Source organism: Ascaphus truei, chromosome 4 (genome assembly GCF_040206685.1).
Source record: "Ascaphus truei isolate aAscTru1 chromosome 4, aAscTru1.hap1, whole genome shotgun sequence".
Classification (NCBI taxonomy): domain Eukaryota; kingdom Metazoa; phylum Chordata; class Amphibia; order Anura; family Ascaphidae; genus Ascaphus; species Ascaphus truei.
The window spans coordinates 55,035,501-55,056,700 of record NC_134486.1 but is presented as its reverse complement, the minus strand read 5'-3'; the positions used below and the strand labels follow the sequence as shown (position 1 = coordinate 55,056,700).

Below are 21,200 nucleotides of genomic sequence, written 5' to 3'. Positions count from 1 at the left end.
ATATATATATATATATATATATATATATATATATATATATATATACATATATACATATACATATATATATATATATATATATATATATATATATATATATATATATATATATATATACACACACACACCGTCTCCAAATAAAAACTTCTTAATACAGTACTGTGCCGGCAATAATATTTTAAACACTTTTCTGCAGATCTTAAGTTCTTATAAGCAGTAGGTTTCACTTATTTTAGCCTCTTTGACACACATAAGATAAATAGGTGTGTGTGTGAATATCTGGACCAGAGATTGTCTGCTGTCTGGTATCTTTCACCTGCCCTGCTAAGCAGGTTGTTAAAGCTAGTTTCCGGCTTTTTTATTTTCTCTCTCTCCTCTCTCTTCCTCTCATCCTATGTTTACTTTTGAAGTCTGTCACTTTATTTTGTTTGAGGCCCAACCCTAGTCAGGGAAAGCCTTTGTTTAGTTATCGCTCAGTTTAGCAGGGTTTTGTTTTGCATTTGTATCAACGTGTTGCAGTCCCAGTGCCTGGGATTGAATAAAGCAGGCAGAAGCCTGGTAAAGAAAAACTGTGGTACGTCTCATCTATCCACGTACCCTAAAATATCGTGTTCTAGCAAGTCCGGAGAGACGGCGGAGCCCCCTGAGGAAGTATATATATATATATATATATATATATATATATATATATATATATATATATAACAAAAAGATAGAAGCGCCAGCTCCATAGCATAATACTGTAAAAATAGAAGGAATCTTTAATGAAACAGAGATTGGTCACCAAGACCTATACTCACAATGTAGGTAAAAATACAATCGTTTGAGACAATCTGTAAACAGCAGAGGGTCAGCACAGATGGATATAACAGACAGGTAGCCAGGGCCAATAGGTAGTGAAGGTGTTAATCAATGGAGAAAAGTCCACAACATGCCTCTTTGATGTGAGAGTGATATATACACCAATGTCAAAATCCCACCAGCCAGTGGAGCGTATAATACAGTGTCCTCCTATGATAGTAAAAGATAGATCACACAGGACTCTCAGTGGCAGCAGCCAGATGGAAGAGCTGCTGTGAATCAGATGACTTCACAGCAATGGCGGCGCCACGAGGGGTAGTGGATTACATGAGGAGATGAGGTAGCTGTGGGTATGTATATACAGTGTTCGACAAACCTATACATTTGCTCGCCCCGGGCGAGTGGATTTAACCCCCGGGCGAGTAAATATTGGCCCAAGCAGCACACGTTTGGTACTAGGTGGCGAGAAGATTTTTTTGTGTGGCGAGTAGATTTTTTGGTGATTTGTCAACCACTGTGTATATATATATGTATTTTATGGCAGATAGGTTTGCTGCATCAGTCTTTCTCTTGGAGCCTGGAGGCTGGGGGCAATTGCTGCTCCCCTGCATCCAGTTTGTGGAGGATGCCAGGAATCTCTTGGGACGGTATCACCACAACAGATAAGGACTCAAGGTTACTTCGCTATATATGTGTTTTATTTAAAGCTGGAAACTAGCTTATCCAGCCAGCATCGTAGACAGGCATATGCTGTGAGTTAGTCTCCTGAGAGTAGGCATTCATTTTATGATTTTGTTTCTTAAAATGGCAGTGTGCCTGAGATATTGTCTGTCACAGATATAAGGTCGCATCCATGGTGTGTACATGTGCGACCGTGCCTTCACGCACGTCTCCAGCTGGAGTGATATGTGCGCTCTAGGTGGACGCGATAAGGGGGCATCTCACGGGCGTGGCCGTGACATCACAGAGATAATCCGCCCTCATTGGGCAAACCGCTCACGTGACCAGGACTTCGCGTGTCAGAAACAAATGTATTTGTTTCCTCGTGCATCGCGTGAGACGGCGGTTCTCATTGCCTCACAGCCTCATACAGGCACTGCATTTTAATCGCGCCACACATGCGGTTGCTCACGCGATAACCATGGACGCAGCCTAAAAGAAACCGCTGAAGGGTAATGGCTGAGTGCCTCCATTGTTTATCAGTTAAAGCTGCAGTCCCCTATTGGGATGGAATAAAAAAAAATTAGAAGCCTGAATTATGCAATATGGTGCTATGAATTACCCTTTTGTCTCTCTCATAACCCTAGAAGACTGTGTCGTGAAGAGCCCAGACAGACGGCAGCGCTACATAAGGGCGTCTGCAGACCACCCGGCAGCTGGTATCACGGAAGCGGGACATCCTTGGACTCAATGGAGTTTTTTCTTCGGAGGACTGGGAGTCCCTGACGAAGTGGATACCACCGCAAAACACATAAGTGTGTTGCTGTGGTGTTTGGTTCTGAGGGTGAGAGCTCTCAGCCCTCTCGAGAAAAAACTCCATGAGTCCAACAACATAATTTCTGCTTCCGTGACAACAGTTGTCGGGTGGTCTGCAGATGCCGAGGCTACACGGACGCAAGACACGAACTACTTAAAAAGATTCTGGAAAGTGTGAACACAGACGCCATCCATGATTATACGATAAATTATTTTACTGCATCCCTTCTGAAAGAGCACATATGTTTATTTTTATTGACCATAAATTACTTTGTTTACGTACGTCACAATGTTAGTTTGCACTTTTTTTCCCTGAGATATATATCCTTGCTGTCTCTCTGTTTTCTCCATCTGACCTTGCTGTCTCTCCTCTCTTTGCACTCCTCTTCATTCCCTTCTCCTTGTCATCCCTCTGTCGCCTCTCCTTGTTATTTCTCCACTATTTGTACGCCCTCCGCCTCTCTCTTTGCACTGCCTGCCTTACTGTCTGCTCCTCTCTGTGCACACTACACCTCCTACTCATCTGTCTCCTCTCCTTGCTGTCTCCCCTGCCATTAAAATTCCCTCCCCCAGTGTTTCCTGGGTGAGTGAGAGGTCGCTCAGTCTATCACAGAAGGGGATGTATGTATATCTTTATCTATATAGTGTAGAGAGTGTACATAGCCTTTACAAAGACAATACGGTACACGGAGTTATAATAATGCAATAAGTGCCGCAAAATCAGACAATTGGAAAATAAATCACTGCCTGAATTGCAAAGTCCAGTTCTTGTATTCTTCACCTCCAATTTGAACTCCACAGACACTTCATATGTGACACTTAAGATGTTACACAGCCAATGTGCAGTCTCATTACACAGGATGTGCAGACTCATTGGCTGTCCCTGAGTGAGTGACCGGCCTATTAGCCTATCACAGAGGGATGTGTAGACATCCTTAGAGAAATATATATAGGGAGATATGGTTGAAACCATACATTTTTCTACCATGTGTGTGTTTCAGGGGGCTGAGAGTCAGAGCTAGTTAGTTGTGCAAAGAACCTTGGGTACACCTGGCACTGCTAGTTAATAGGTCACACTATCGTAAACACACACTGACACTTCTGTGAGGATGCTGGTAACTTACAGGGAAACACAGGACATTCTCTTAAAAACAGAAATACAGGATGCTCAAAAACAGAACTGCTGGAAAACTTTCTGCTGAACTGTGGCCAGCTACACCCAAGAGCAGGGGCACAATTCTTAAGCAAAACATCAAAGCAGGGGACAATGGGGAAATCCAGTACAGGGGTTTCCGAACAACACCGCACCTTCAGTGACCCCAAATCGTAATTTGTGAATTGCCTTCTGCCCTTGATTATAATTGCATTCTGACCTCATCCCAGAGGTCTGTTACCCTGAACAGATGACAAAACTCCAAAGGGGTGCACACAGGTACTGCCATAAATCTCAGCCTAGTCATTTGAGAAAGACCTATTTAGGTTGAAACGTTGTTTGGCACAAATAAATTTGCATTATAATCAAATCCGTAGAGCGTTGGATCCTTCTTTTCCTGAATAAATCTCAGCCCAGCACAAATATAGCCCTCTTCTTTGAGGTTCCAAAAACCATCACAACCTGCTAGCCCTTTATGGGGGACTCTGTGGTCATACACCTGGACAAAGGGTGGTTGTGATATCCATAAAATGTTGTGTTTATTTTCATCTCTGAACATAAGATGTAATAAATAAGAGTAAAAGCTTGCATGTGGCACAATACTTCTTCTTCTTCTGGGAGAGGAGAGATCTGGAAGGTCAGAGTCCAAGCTGAGATCGAGGGGCATGAGAAGCAGCGAGGTCAAGTGAGAGCCGGGGTCCAGAGCCAGAGAGTGAAGTCCGTCAAGCCGGGTCGTAACCTGAATAAACGAAGAGAAGAGAGAGAGAGCCAGCATAGGCATCCGCTAGAAGAGACTATGTCGAGCAATGTGAGAGAGGCAAGACAGGTATTATATATTGCGGCTGACCAATAGGGAGCGGAGGCAGTCCTGGAGGAACACGAGGAGCTGTCCTGGATTGGATCCTATGGTAGGCAGCCAGGTGGGGAGGTTTAGGGTTAAGCAGCAGCCTGTGTGAGAGTTGGGGGCGTGGTTTCACTGCTGGTGCAGTGAATAAATGATCCTTGCCTGGCGCGCGCTCTGTAATGTCGGAGAGCGCGCGCCCGGGACCAGAGGGGGCCGCCAGAGCACTGAGTGTCCGCAGGGTGGTGTTAGTCCGTCGGGAACGACGGGGGCGCCCCCACACAGCGGGAGCAGGTTGGGAGAGATGAGGGAGCCGTCCCACGGCAGCAGGGGCATTCAGAAGTAAGGAGGGGTCGCGCTGTGAGCGCCGCGAGCCCCGCATCCTTACAGCACCCCCCACCCCTTCAGGGTCGGCCTCCGGACGATCCTCCCATGGCTTGGACGGGAACTTTTTTCGAAAATGTTTGAGAAGCCCAGGTGCGTGAATGTCTTTAAGAGATACCCATGATCTTTCTTTGGATCTAAAGCCCTTCCAATGGATCAAGAATTGAACCTTACCTCTCGAGAGGCGGGAATCCAGTATGGCTTGGACCTCATACTCTTTGTTGCCCTGTATGATAACTGGGTCTGGTCTCAGAGTGTGGTCCGGAAAGAGAGGACTGGAGATGAACGGCTTGAGAAGAGATGTGTGAAAAACATTAGGAATTCTTATGCTTTGAGGTAATTGAAGACGGAAGGCCACCGGGTTTACCTGCCCCATGATAGAAAATGGCCCTAGAAACCTAGGTGCCAATTTAGGAGAAGGGGTTTTGAGGTGGATATTTTTGGTAGACAATCAAACCTTGTCCCCTGGCTTGTAGTTGGGTGCAGGTCGGCGACGACGGTCAGCCTGGATTTTCGAAGTCAGGGAAGCCTTTTGAAGTGCTGATTGAATTCTAGCTCAAGAGTACTGTAGGAGGGAGATGTGTTCATCCACAGCTGGTACTCCAGAGGAGATATTGGAAATAGGTAGGCGAGCCGGATGAAATCCGTAATTAATAAAGAAAGGCATCTAACGAGTGGATTAATTCCTAGAGGAATTAAAGGCATACTCAGCCCAGGGAAGTAATTCTGCCCAGTCATCCTGGGAGTCAGAGACGAAGCACCTTAGATTAGATTGAGGTGATATCCTGAAGAAAAAGAGGAAGAAATGCCCAGTCTTCTGGTAAAGGTCCTCCAGAATCTGGAAACGAATTGAGAGCCACGATCCGATACGATGGATGTGGGAATGCCATGGATACGGAAAATCTCTTTGGAGAAAATATCGGCTTGGGTGGGTGAGGAGGGTAATCCCTTGAGAGGAATAAAATGTGCCATCTTGGAAAACCGATCCACCACTACTAGAATGGTGTTCATGCCATTCGACCTAGGCAATTCGACAATAAAGTCCATGGATATGGGACCATTGGCGCTCCGGGATGGGTAAAGGCAAAAGAAGACCATGGGGTCTCTGACGAGGAATCTTATTGTGTGCACATACCGGACAGGCCCGAGTAAATTCAAGGATGGACTTGGCCATATTGGGCCAACCAGAAGGTGCGACGGATGAGATCCAATGTTTTCTTGAATCCCGGATGTCCTGCCGAACGGGAAGCGTGCCCCAACTCCAGAATCTCAGGAATGAACTTGGACTCTACGTATAAGGTGTCCTTCGGTATCTCGAGATCACTAGGAAGGTGTTTTTGAGACTTGATGATTTTCTCAAGATTCTTGAATGCAGCGACCGCGAGGATCTTTTGCTTGGGAAGGATAGACTCGGTAGTTTTCTCCGGTCTCTCTTCAGAAGAATAGTGTCTAGAGAGAGCATCCGCCTTGATGTTCTTGGTGTCGGGAATGTAGGACAAAATAAAATTAAACCTGGAGAAAAATAACGACCAGCGAGCTTGGCGGGGGCCTAAGCGGCGGGCACTCTTGATGTATAAAAGATTTTTATGGTCCGTGAGGATAGTGAACGGCTCTTTTGACCCCTCCAGAAGATGCCTCCATTCCTGAAGGGCCAACTTGACGGCCAAAAGTTCTCTATTGCCCACATCATAGTTCCTCTCAGCTTGGGAAAATTTCTTAGAGAAAAAACCGCAAGGGTTAAGTTTATCCTGGGGAAAAAATCTCTAGGATAGGACTGCGCCAGCCCCGCAGTCCGAGGCGTCTACCTCTAGGGTGAAAGGGAAATTGATGTTCGGGTGTCGGAGGATGGGAGCTGAGACAAATGCTTGTTTCAATGTTTTGAAAGCCGTGACTGAATCAGGAGACCAAGACGAAGGATCAGCTCCTTTTTGGGTCAGTGCCGTGATCGGAGCGATGATAGTGGAAAAGTTACAAATATATTTCCTGTAATAATTGGAAAATCCTAGAAACCGCTGAATAGACTTGAGGGAGTCGGGTTGCGGCCAATCCACTACGGCTTTAAGTTTCTCTGGGTCCATGGCCAATCCCCTGTTGGAAATAATATACCCAAGAAAGGAGGTGGTAGACTGGTGAAAAAGGCACTTCTCCATCTTGGCAAACAATTGGTTCTCTCGGAGGCGGGAGAGCACAAACTTAGTATGGATGATATGATCCTGTAGATTCTTGGAAAAGATAAGAATGTCATGCAGATAAACAATTACAAAACGGTTAAGGACATCCCGAAAGATGTCATTGATAAAGTCTTGAAAGACCGTCGGAATCTTCGGGCCTGTAGTCGTGGCGGACACCGGTTCTACCTGCGCCGGCAGTACGGCCACAGGTGGTGCCTGAAATGAAAGTTCCTGTACCTGTTGAGTGAGGAGAGCCATCTGGTCAGTTAAGGCCTGGATTTGTTGATACATGGCCGTCATCTTAGAGGTCAGATCAGTCTGGTCTGCGTCATGTGGGCTCGACATAATGTTACGCCGGCCCGCAGACCAGACCCGTCCCTTAAACTGAGGTGGGGATTTATATATGCACGCACCCACAACAGAAGGAGCATGTCCGGAGTGTGGTGTTTTGCCGTTGCCAGGCCAGGTGGTTGCCGTTAGCCAAGGTCTGGGAGAGGAGAGATCCGGAAGGTCAGAGTCCAAGCTGAGATCGAGGGGCGTGAGAAGCAGCGAGGTCAAGTGAGAGCCGGGGTCCAGAGCCAGAGAGTGAAGTCTGCCAAGCCGGGTCGTAACCTGAATAAACGAAGAGAGAGCCAGCATAGGCATCCACTAGAAGAGACTATGTCGAGCAATGTGAGAGGCAAGACAGGTATTATATATTGCGGCTGACCAATAGGGAGCGGAGGCAGTCCTGGAGGAACACGAGGAGCTGTCCTGGATTGGATCCTATGGTAGGCAGCCAGATGGGGAGGTTTAGGGTTAAGCAGCAGCCTGTGTGAGAGTTGGGGGTGTGGTTTCACTGCTGGTGCAGTGAATAAATTATCCTTGCCTGGCGCGCGCTCTGTAATGTTGGAGAGCGCGCCCGGGACCAGAGGGGGCCGCCAGAGCACTGAGTGTCCGCGGGGCGGTGTTAGTCCGTCGGGAACGACGGGGGCGCCCTGCACAGTGGGAGCAGGTTGGGAGAGATGAGGGAGCCGTCCCACGGCAGCGGTGGCATTCAGAGGTAAGGAGGGGGCGCGCTGTGAGCGCCACGAGCCCCGCATCCTTACACACCACAGGTTATAGTCAGAGTTGATGGGAACTGCACCAAGTTTGAGGAGCTGGAGTTCAATGATGCTGAACCAGGCACAGATGATCTTGCCAGTGACATGAAGGACCAGATAGCATGACGCATGGAAATACTGGTTGTCAAGTGAGGAGATGAAGAGTTGGAGAAAAGAAAATATGAGATTGAACGAGAGCTTCTCCACAAAATTGATGAAGCTAAGCGCATCATGGAAAAGCAGTGGTTCAAAGAACCAGAAGGCAGGTCGAGCTAGCTGCACAGAAAGCCAGAGAGGAAGAATGTCGAGCAAAGGTTAAGGAACTGGAGCGAATACTTGGAGACACTGAGTGCTCAAGTTACAAAGACGCCGGTGTTCTCTTCAACCATGACTACACATCCTGGCCAGGATTTTATAAAGTGATAGCAAATTTTTGTGCTTCATGCCACGAGAACCAGAAAATTGCCACAAAGGGAAAAAACAAAGTTTCTGGTGAATATGATCTTGGAAAAAAACATTGCACCAAGGAAAATCATGAAAGTCCAGAGTTAGAATGTTCAAAGATTAGAAATCAAAAACTGTGAAATCCAGCACTGGTGTCGAACAGTTCCAATTCTCACCATCCTTTGATTTGGAATAGAAGCATGGAGAACAAGAACACAAGACACAGAAAAGACTGAAGATAAGTTTGGAGACTTGTTGGAATGGAAGTCAAAGACAATGAAAAGTTGGAGCTCTCAGGCAGTGATGAGGACATTGATGTGTCTGGGGAGCTGTCACCAAAAACAGAGCATATATATCAAAGTGTAATGGCAACTACAAGTCTTCATATTTCTTAAAAAGCATTCCATTAAGGAGCTCTGATCGTGGATGCTGCAGAGATACAGCCAAAAGAAGTGACAAGGACATATTAAGTGACTCCTGTACTGAGAGATTACTTCGGAAAGGCAATGATTACAATCAAGAGGTTGACAAAAGGGTGATTGTGAAATTGTCCATTGCATGTGTGAGATGCAGGAAGAGAACGACGGCCACATGCATGGCTTGTCGTTTCTGGAAGAAAACGACTACCATCAAAATGCTAAGAAAATAGTCACCAAGCACCAACTTCTTGGGGTTGTACAGCAAGTAATAGACATTCTCCATGGACTTCAGCTGAAGATGAGTATATGGCACAGCAGACATTACTCAAAAACCTCTGCAATGAAGAGTCAACCTCAAAGTGGATTGTGTCTCGAGGTGGAGGAATGTTGCAAAATAATGAGTATGTGTGCAACAACACTCTGAGGAGGAAGGTATGTAAGGGAATGAAGAGGTTAACTCCTTCACTCTTCGAGGCCCAGGAAGACAGCACCTTAGCTTTCAGGTCTGCTAAGGTATTTACTCCTGATTGGAAAGGAGTTTAAAAGGCAGGCCGCAGATTCCATGCCAGTTCCCCCAGCCTGCAAGGATGCAGGTTCGGAAGCCTGCTAGGAGGCAGAGCTTCAGTTCCCAGTGGATTGTCTGGGAACAGCTGAGACTCACACACAGCATCAGAACCAAAGTTCACCAGCCTTCTATGGAAGCAGGGCTGTACTACAGTACCAGCAAGGTTGCAGATTTCCAGGAAGACTGCCTGGGAATACCTGTGACTCACACCAAACACGAAAAATAAGGACATTCTATATTCCAGATGTATGCTGTTTTTCTGTCTCAATTTTGCACTGCTGAAGAAAGTATATTGTAGCCTGTTTTTCTCAGTCCCAGTCCGGAAATAAAGTCCTTTATTTTGGCGTGAAACTATTTTGTTGACTCCTCACTGACCCTATCCAGAAGGTCAATCAAGCTCACTTCAGTACAGTAGGCCTAAATTGTGACAATCTGATCTATCCGAAAGATGCATGAAAATGTAGATAATGTAATATACTTTACAAGTAATTTGCGGTTTTCCTTCTACGACAGAGCAATATTAGATTATATAGAATGTGGATTAGAGATATGGAAATTTACTCAAAAGTGGTTGGCAAAATTTGTAGCATTATTTTCTTAAATTTGGCATTGTCATGGAAATGTTAACAAAAATGCAAATTACACGAAAATTCACCAATGTTTTCAAATATCATGTGACCTGCATTTAGGGTTATGTGACCGCCACATTGACTTTTAATGCTTGGCAAATTATTTTCAAAATTTCACACACATGTTTTGCACATCTCTGTCTGGACATCACCTTTTAGGGCTAGTGACAGTAAAATTATAAAATGTGAAAGTGCATGACTAGGTCAAATTATTTTAAATTGTCATGTTATTAATACGCGTATCATAATATTGCCATGTGACCTTAAGCAGTAATAACAACATAGAAAAAAAAATTAAGAACATCATAGCTTGGTGATAATTTCCTTTGTATATATACTTTGCAATCCACTAATTGTTATGTAACACATAATTAATTTAGTCAGACGAAGACTGGAACTAAATAAACCCTCTGATTGGATGATACAAAGTTAGAGAGTAGAAGTTGAAAATAGAGACACGGTATTTATTTTTTTAAATGTATGTAATATTTTTGCAGTGTCAAATGCTAAAAGTTCTAGTGATATTGAAGGCTCTTAGCTGGTCATTCATTGAACTGCAGTAGCTATTACAGATTGCTAATGGCAATTAAGTTGAAAGGCTGTGAATGACTCCCTTAGGTGTTGAACATTTTCATGGAAACTTCATTCATCCTCGTTATGGAAGCACTGAATAAAAATATACAATATTTTTTTTTTTTATGTTCTGTTGAAACAGAAAAAGCCAATAAATAGGAGTCTCTATTTAAATACTTCATCTTTTTTAGTACAGGTTTTGTAAGAGCTTCCTGTGGAACACTTTTCTCAGTGTAATAATGCATTAGTATATACCTATAAATAATGACCGATAACAGTGGCTTTATGTAAGCAAGCTTAGAAATCACAGATAAGTGCTTTTGACCTAAATCTTGTAGCGCCTCGATCTGACATATAACCTCACAGCTGTGAAATTCTGTATGAGATTTAGCAGTTTGAAGCTGCCGACTGCCTAGCCATAAAGCAACTAGAGGTAAGAGTTTAAGGTATGATATGACACAATTAGAGTAGACATTAGCCTCCTGTTTATTTCAGTACCTTTTGTATTTAGATTAGTCAAATGTTTAAGTTGTTTTGTTTCTGGAAATGCTAATATTGGTTTACTTAAGATTTCAACGTGACTTACACAATACATCACATAAATAATACTGTCAGGAACAGACAGATTATTTTTCACTATGGAAACTCCAATAGAAGATTCTTCAGTTAAACCCTGCTAGACATGCGGAGATAAAGGATGGGTTTTAACTGCACAAAATAATCACATATAAAAATAGCTGTTTAGAAGCAGCACACCTAAGGACTGCTTTAATCAAACATTTGTTACCTGCCAAAAGGACCATGATCTCTTCAAAATGCAATGTGGATTAAAGTATTATCTATCACAAGCAGAGAACTAACCTTGGAGTGGAAGTTGGAAATGTGTTCATCGTAATTTTCATGTCTCTGGATTGAAAAACCAGCCGTCTCTGCTAGATTGCAAAACTGGTTTAAAGTATTCCCTCTCGGTGGAGCAAATACCATTGCTTTTCCCTGGAAATAAAAAAAGGTTTAAAAAAAAAAAAAAATGAAAAAATCAATTTCCAAAATTGGACACAAATGTGGACAGAAATCCACAAAATTAAAATGAAACATAATCTAAACATTTAATTTAAGAAACTTCATAAAAGTGCAGCAAACGTGCATCTTCGCCTGGTAAAAAAAACAAAAATTATGCATTAAAGCGCTACGTACTACTGTAAAGCGCTATGTACATTTATGGCGCTATATAAATAAAGACATACAATACATTCTGCTAGGAATACCCAAAACTACATTGGGTCCATTCACAATGAAAATTAAACAGCGCATAGAAGATACTTAGGGCCCAATTTAGAGTTGAGATGTAATTGCAAAAATAGCAGTGGCGCTGAAATCTTAGTGCTGCACCATCGCTATTTCTGGAACTAGGAGCCATTATCAGCGGGTCTTAAAATATGACAACGAGGTCTTAGATTAGCACCATTGGCTATGCGTAATTTTAACTTCTTTCGCAATTATAAATCATGGGTGCAGCCAGGGTATTTAGCAACCAGATTGGCGTTAAGTGAAGCATCACAAATAGGCTTCACATTTATGTATTGGAAGAGTTTCCAGGTTTCTGTACATAGCTTCATCCCTTTGTGGCGACACTAGTGCAACAGATCTAGATAAGTTGTCTTCTGTGCCGCTGCCACCCATGGTTAGGTGACTACGGTGGTCGAGGCACCAGAAGATTAATGCTGCAAGGGGTGTGTGATGGAGCAGCCTGTAGGTGAGGTCAGTAAGATGCTTAGACAGAGGGTTAAGTTTAACCAGATTGGTTTATTAACCAGAAGATAACTAAACAATAGGGACCCTATCCCTTTAAGAAAACAAAATCATAAAATAAACACCTATTCCCCCATAACCCTAACCCTAATAGCCTAACCCTAACTTTGCTCTGATTGGTTAGTACCCAAATGAGTCACATACCTAAATTTTCGTATTCCCCTATAACCCTGGGCCAAACAAAAATAGAAAAATAATCCTAAGTGTCAACCCTAATATATAAACATACAGTGCTTAGATTACAGAAAAGGATTACAAGAACATACAGTTACAATAAATACAGAACAGTTTCTTAAAATGACAGGATAAAACATAAATCCCTATACAGTACGTCACCATATATGTCATAGGTTTTCCCCCAGAGAGGTCACTGGCGTAGAAATATGAAAAATCACATATTTTATCCTAAACACACCTCTGTTGAATTCTGATTGCATAACTCCAGGACAAGACCTATATACAATTTTTCTCCCATTGAAACCCACATAAGCCCACCCTGTCATAAATCAGCTGCTAGGTTGACGGTTTTACGACTTAGAAAAAACCCTGCTATAAAAAGACATTTAAAATCTTGACTCAATATATAAACACTCATAACTTTATTTCTCCAATACTTAGACAAACACCATCTTCACAGCTGCATCCATGCTTTCCACACACGTGACAGCCCAATGTCTATTTTCGCAGGAAAAAAATGTTATCTGTCCATGGCACTGTGACAGTGAAGAGGTAACCAGGCTCACTAATAAAGGTTAAGCTTGTTTGGTTACCTCTGATCCATGTGTTGGGGTTCAGGAGTGTCAGTTCTTGGACCCAACTGTTGTAAAAGCATTACCTATAATTATGCGACAATAAAGAATTTTTGTGTTTTTAGCTTTCCAGGGATGCCAGCAAGCTGGGGTTGCTGTGGTATGAGTTTCAAGGGGGGTTCTGCGGAGAAAGTGTTGTCAGAATGTGTCCAGCTGTCAGGGGCCAAAGTTGCTGGTTCCCCAAAAATGTACCCAAGAATCAGGTTGGATTCCTGGATGCATGTAGACACAGGGGCTTATGCAGAGAGGTACGTACCATAAAGGCTTAAATTCGCCACAGGATTGGCATTTAATTTAGTCCTATGCAGGGTACTCCGGTAGACCGGTGTGCAGTAAATTGTGAAGTTGGCGAGTTTCACTTGAAACTCGCCATTCAGAGGCGCGCGGTATTTGGCCACAATAAAGCCAACTTTTGTTGGCGGGCAAAATTTCACTCAAACGCGCCATATAGTAGCTCCGATTGGCGCATACATGCGCATCGGAGCTACTGGAATCGTGCGTGTTTTTACAATGGCGAAATCACGCTTCTCGCCACCCCTCTGGCTATAAATTTTGGAAATTAAATAAGTCTGGCGGATTTGACTTTTCCCGCCAAGTTCTCGCCACGAACTCTTTGCATGCAGACATTTTTGCCACAAACCTGGCGAAAATGTCCTTACCGTACCTCTCTGCATAAGCCCCACAGTGTCTCAGTAATATCTCCCTTTTAAAACGCTTGCGCGACTCACCACTAGGAGTCCCTGCTTCAGCACAACCCAGAAAAGTAAATGGTGCAAAGGGGATGTAAAGTATCTCTGTAACTCTAAGGGTTCCCCAGGTTAGGGGGGATAACCAGTTACTGTACATATAACCCAGAACCTGCTTAGAGGTTCTGGGGGTAATCCAACCATCTATAAGGTTGTGAGGGGGCTTGTAAAGTCCAGTCCTAAGTTTATTGTATAGAGTGTGGGGAATATGGCTGGTAACAAATAACGTGCAGCTTCTTATTCTATTTCCCATAACCAAAAGACTTAAGATTTTTTTTAAAGTATATATTTTATGGAACAGTGGGTTTTAAAACATATCTGCTTATGCACAGTATTATGAGCAGGGACTTTCAGAACGTGCCACTGTGTCTACTCATACAGTGGAGATGTAAGTCATAAAGAATGTCTGAGGTGTCAAGACCATTTGGACAGGAGGGAAAGACTCAAGTATCCACGGCCTGAGATCAATGGGCGCTCTTTGCATTTCCATAGATCCCACCAGACTGGCATGGAGAGAACCAGACACAGAGGTGCCAAATTGCAAATGTTCATTCAGATTTCCAGCTAACCCTGTTTTTTCTACCAGCTTGTCCCTGATTGGCTGCGGAGAAATTTCTCACGCTTTGGATTGGGCTATAGTATTTTTTTTAATGAAACTGAGAGGTATTATAACACCTTGTGCCCTCAGATAGTTAGTTCTCCAGTCCTCTAAGATTCTCAGATTCTAAGTTTCCACTTTCAAGTCTCCAGAAAGAAATAGGCTGCTTCAGCGAAAGCTGCCTGGAATATGTTCTGTCCTGTTTTTGCAGGGTTATCAGGGTTAGGATTCCCTGCACCTAGGAGAGTCTAGGTTGTTAACCCAATTCCCAAGTATGTGTGTCTTTTTGCTGTAGTTTGTGTATCATTGTGTGTATGCCTTTTCTTGTGAATAAATTTACAATTTATTTCATGAACTTGTTTTGCTCAATGCATGATCCTGGTAAAAAAGTGTAAATTGCCTGGTCTCCCGTAACAGGCACCCCTTTCCCATGTACAGTAGTGTATGGTATGGTTTTCCTGTGGCCCAGAGACCACATGGGCACCTAGGCACACTTTTCAGGGGGCACACTCTTCAGTGGAAATCCCCCCCAGAGGCAGTTGCAGGTCTCCTCCTTTCTGGGTAGTTGGTACTGATGTGCCCCAGCTGTTTGCAGGCAAAACAAAGACGGATATCACCCTATTCCAGTGTGCCAATCACCCCCCAAAAAGAAGCCTCAGTAGGTCTAACAAGTGGAGGCCATGGGGTTTCTTAGAATGTATCCACCTTTCATTCTGGGACCCCATTGTTAACTGCTAGATTCCTGTTAGCCACATAGGAATCTGCAAGCTGGCCAGCCTCTGTGGCTGACTTAGGACCTCGGTCCTAAATGCACTCTCTCACTTCAGGTGGGTTCAGGGTTAAAAATTGCTCATGAATTATGAAATCCAATAACCTCGCAAAGTTTTCAGTTTCCATCCCCCCAAATCACTGCTTGCATAAAGATGTCAGACAGCCCACCGGCTCAGAAAAGCCGGCGGTATAACCGCGCTGAAGAGCTCTGAACTTTTGTCTGTAGATTGCAGGGGTGATATTCAAATGGTGCAGCAATGCGGCTTTGATGGCCTCATAATCTTTGTCAAGGTGTATACTGTAGGAAGATTAGCAACCCCATTCAGGGCTTTTTCATTCAATTTGGGTGTAAGATACGTTGCCCACTGATCAAATGGCAAATGATGCTGACTGCAGGTTTTTCAAAACCACACAGGAAAGTGTTCAGGTTCCCATATTTTCCCAGGCTTGGAAAATGCTCCATACAGGGTTTGGAAGGGCTGGACTCTCTGCTGCTTGGTGCTAGCGATTCCCTTTGGAACTTGGCAAGTGCCAGCGATGCCTTAGGTCCATAGCATAACTCGCATCCTCGTGTTCTGAAGCTTACCTTTCTGTTTCTCTCTCAGCCTCACGCTCTTGGAACTGGGTGATGAGCTGCAAACGCATTGCGTCATCTACTGGTCCCAGCTACTTGAGAGTAGTTTGCAAGTACATATCGAGGGCACTGGCAGGCTGAAAACTGGCAGTATGACAGAATATGACAGTCCTGGGTTCCTCGACCCGTGGGAAATTTCCAGGGCTAAGTCGCCCTCAGTTCCACTGCTTTGTTTGTCCTGGTCCAGGGTAGCATTTTGATCTCTATCTTTTTCCAGCAAGATTTGTATTCAACTTTATTTTTACCCAGACTTTGGAGATCTACTGTCAATCTACTGCTAAAACTAATGTATGCCCTTATCCTCTCCCATCTGGATTACTGTAACGTAGGCCTCCCAGCCTCACAACTTTTTCCTTTGCAATCTATCCAAAACGCCTAGAGTAATTTCACTTGCTCCCAAAGCAGTCTCTGTTCATCTCCTTCAATCCCTCTCCTGGCTTCCCATCAAATTTCAGATCACCTACAAAGTTGTCCTCCTCACTTTCAAGCCTCTCCACTCATCTGCTCCTCCCTACATATCAGCTTTGATCTCTCATTATGACCCTGCTTGCCTCCTTTGCACTAATCAGAACTATCTGCTTTCCACCCCTTTCACCTCTACTGCTCTCTCTCACCATAAACCTTTTTCCCTCACTGCCCCTTACCTGTGGAACTCCCTCCTACTCAGTATATACCAAGTACCTTCACTCTCTAACTTTAAAACAAACCTTAAAACTCACCACTTACATTAAGCATTCCAATCGTCTAGACTCATTACTACTGTCCCATACCTACAGTCGCTCCTACCAGGGGTGGATCATGCACAGCCATCGGCCCGGGCCTTCTCCTCCTTTAGCGTTATGACATGACGACACATTGCCATGACAACGCTATGCTAAGTGATTTTACATTGTCATAGCAATGTGTCACCAAACTACACCGCAACACTGCAGGAGAGGAGGTAAGAGACCTTTACAGAGAGCTTGCACTCTCTCCCACGTTTAATCGTAATGGGGAAGAGCGTGGGCCTCTGTAACAGCTGCGCCACCCCCTGGGGAAAGCCCAAACGCCTTAAGGGGGCAATGTGTCCCTGGCTCCTACCAACCATTGTGGCCAAGCACTGCGATCTACTGCACTTATTCCCTCACCTGCTGTCTCTGAAAGTCTCCCAACATACCACTTAGATTGTAAGCTCTCCGGGGTAGGGATTTCCATTCCTATTATCTGATTTGGTTTGTTGCACTTATTGTATTATAATTCCCTGTACTGTCTCTTTTGTAAAGTGCTGCTGAGGGTGCAATATAAACAAAAAATATACATACATACACGAATGGGAGGAAAGGTGTGCTAAAGCTTAGCACCCTTTTGTGGATCTGAGCCTAAGTGTAATAAATTGTGAAACTATGCAATTTAGGACTAGTGTTATAGTTGACACCCTTGAGACTGGTAGAGTTGTGAAAAGCTTTCCAAAATGTGTGAACCTAGGAAATTTTAAACTTTTGCTGCTTGTGAAAATGTTGCTGTCGCCAACATTCGCGTAAGCCCTGGTAACTCATATACGTGACCAAATCCACATAAAAATCACTACCCTCTAAATATTTGCTTGAATTTGTTCCTGCAAAGAATAGCATAGGTTGTATAGTCCTTTAAATATGGGAAGTTTTGAATCATTTTGGTTAAAGTCTCAGATTTATGCATGAATTTGGCAAAAGCTGGAGAAAATACTGTGTCTGCGAATGACCGAGCAAAGAAATATTTAGCAAAAATGTAAAAACAAATTGTGAAAAGAGATTCACACATTTCTAGAAGCACTACCATTGGTCAGAGTTCTGCCACTGAAATTACAATAAGAGATATACACATAATAATATCATATTTTGCTTATTGTTCACCTACCAGATAAACATAGATATACTTTAAAAAGTCTTACAAATCGCTACTTTCTATATGGGTGTATAAATCACAAAGTAGATATTATTTTAAAATGAATGAAATGAACAAGATTGACACTCTTACTATGTCATATTTGTGTATTGAACTACCTGCTTAGAATTTGGGGCAATTGTTATACCTACTTGTTTATATATTGTATTTCTCGCTTCTAACCATTCTGTATTAATTGAAATGTCAAAATAAAAAGTTTAATTCACAGTTCATAGATACAGCAAACAACCACATGAGACCCATGAAGAAGCATGAGACCCATCCCGACTCTTGCGTTCTGCTCAAGGATGTCTTCTCTCTACCCCTTTTGTATCAAAAGCCCTCTCCCGCCTTAAACCTTTGTCACTGATTGCCCCACACCTCTGGAATGCCATTCCCCTCAATATCTGGCAAGCACCCTCTCTATCAACCTTTAAGACCCAACTTAAAACACACCTGCTTAAGGAAGCATATGAGTATCTCTATGAGTGATAGTTTTACACCGTATATATACAGTAAACCTTGGCCCCTTGCAGACAAACTTACCAGAATACCCTACTACTGTCTCTGTACTTCCTTCCTACCAACCAATTACATTGTAAGCTCTTCGGGAGCAGGGACTCCCTTTCCAAAATGTTACTGTTATGCCTAAAGCACTTCTCCCCTTTATGTGTTATTTATATTATTTGTTATCTATATGATTGTCACGTGTATTACTGCTGTGAAGCGCTATGTACATTAATGGCGCTACATAAATAAAGACATACAATACATACATACATACAAGAAGCATGAGACCCATGAAGATGCATGAAACTCATGAAGAAGCATAAGACAATTCAGTTTGGAGACATGTAGTTAATTTTATTTTCTGTAAATCTGGTTGTATTATTTATGGTATAATAAATTGTACATACCTTTTAATCACTAAATACGTGCACATATGTTATCCTCTCTCCCTGTGGAATGTCTTGTTCCCTACTACCTTGTGGTGGATGCCCTGTTGAGTGCCCAGTCATCAGTTGGCAGTTTTGTAGGTGACACAATAGATATTTATGTGTGATTTGCCCAAATGTACTAAGTGTAATAAGTGCTGCTTTGGCAACAGAAACCTCCTGGTGCTGAAAGATATCTTACCTCCTTTTCACTTAAGTGAACACTGCTAAGTAAATGTGTACCCATATGTAGAATGCTGGGATCATTAATATATTGATTACATAGAGGCTGTCACTATCTGTTAACACCTCTCCATCATACCTTTGCATTATTCTCCATACCTTTGCATTATTCTCCATATCCTTGCATTATTCTCCATATCTTTGCATTACTGTATACATCCCTATGTTTTGTGTAGTGCTGCTTATTGATTGAGCGTAAGTACTGAAGCAGGATAGGAGGTATGACATTCTTCTTCAGATTGTGTTTAGAGTTGTATTAGGTACTGTTAGAATGACTTTACTGTATTTACACACTACTACTACCTGTTGGCAGGTCGCCAAAGTAAGAGACGTAAGGGATAAAAGTGGAAGGTTTGCGGGATGCAGACTCAAAGCGAGAGTAAAGAGGAGAAAACACAAAACGGTAACATTTTATATTGAAAACCGAATCACAACTCAACACCCACCACGTACTAAGGCAAATATTCTCATATTTATTACAACACACATTCTGTGTGCCAAATATAGTTCTCAAACCATTAATGGCAAAACTCGTAAACATAATAAGAGTGCCTACAGAAGAGCAAAAAGACATTCGTGCAATCAATGGTTTAGTGACAAATGATGTAGACAAAGAGCCATTTCCTAGGGAAAAGCAGCCATGTATAATAGCAGCACATAGCAGAAGATTGAAAACGTAATCTCCAACACATGGGAGCATCTTTCATTTTAAAGCTGAAGCTGAACTTGATGTCCCATCGGAAAGGTTTCACAGGTGGTGCACATTGTTGTGTATTAAAAACTCCAAGTCAATCCATGAAGAGCAGAAGTGATATGTAGCATAAGGACAAATAAACTCACAATCAATTCAAGGAGAACAGCAGGGATACATTGTAGTAGCAAATTTCAGCATACTGACAGAATAACCACCAGCACGTCTTTCATCTCAAAGTTAAAGTGAAAACCGGTGTTCTATCAGAACTGCATCACAGGTGGTGCAAATTGTGAAAACAAATCACACATCGCATAGCCCTTTCACAGTACATACCACTTCTACTACAATTCCTTTCCCCAATACAGTACCTGTCACCCATCCTGTAGCTGCACTGTAGGTTGGATCACAAAACCCTGAAGTGCCTCCCCCATAAGTGTGTAGTATTTGCTTAAACTCAACTACAAATATAAATGTTGTTCTAAGGGGAGCACATTTCAAAAAGCTTGAATAGAATATCCCCTAATGGAAACAGAAACAAGTGGCATTGTGGAAGTGCACCTACTGTATATACAGTATGCCTAAAGAAAAGAAGACCTGAAAGAGACAGATATTCTTGTAGTAAGACATGAAGCTTCCAAAAGTAGAGGCTTTATGATGGGGTGAGTACGTAGTCATTTGCTGGACTGGATCTAGGATTTAAAGATGTATGTTTTCCTCTCTGAGTATCTCCATTTGGAGATGCAAGATTGTACTGTTTATGGTGTATGGTGCAAAACTGTGCTACACTTCTGATTTTAAAATAGAGAACAGCAAGTGTATGTGGCATACAAACAAATCAGCATTGGTATTGCTGAAAAAGTATTAACTTTTTTACTGAAACATACTGTAGTGGACAAAAATGGAACAGTAACGTTTCAGAGCATCAGCCTTTTTGTCAAATCACCCATAACACAGAGTATTCCAGCTGTGTAATGTGGCAGACATAAGCTTATAGGGTTCAATGTTAAAATGGATAAGAAGTAAAGAGTGACACAATATGCTCATGTGCATGTCATGCCCCAGAATCCCTAGCTGCAGAGCTAAGTGATAATGGGGAAAGACAGGGTCGCTGACCTGTCTGAGACATGCAAATGTACAAGTGGTATTTATTTTTATATACAGTAAACAAGAAAATACTTTTTTCAGCAATACCTGTGCTGATTTGTTTGTGCATCACAGACACTTGTTCTTCTGAGTGGTTTAGACAGACCCACTTTGTATGCTTGAGCACCTTGGATATCTTTTTGGGGTTTCAATATTATTGAGAATCTCACTGAACTTTTGTGTGCAGATCATTTTTTTCCCATCTGATTTGAAACCCTGTGCGTACCGTCTCTATAAACACCAGGCAATATGTTATCATTTTAGGTGCGTCTCATACTGCCCTAGTCCCCATGTATGTGTTGTATACATCAGCAACATCACTTGCAGTGTATATTTAGTTTAGATGTTCCTATTGTCCAGTGCTCATGTTTCCAGTAG

The 21,200-nt window shown here is 42.8% G+C and overlaps 1 protein-coding gene across 1 annotated transcript in view; it reads right to left on the bottom strand.

The window, feature by feature from the left end:
• The window catches only part of CAMKMT (calmodulin-lysine N-methyltransferase), a 536,774-nt gene that overhangs the window by 19,443 nt on the left and 496,131 nt on the right, over positions 1-21,200 (bottom strand). The window contains exon 10 of the mRNA XM_075595793.1: positions 11,400-11,531. Within this exon, the coding sequence (XP_075451908.1) occupies positions 11,400-11,531 (132 nt within the window). The remainder of the gene's footprint in view (positions 1-11,399; positions 11,532-21,200) is intronic.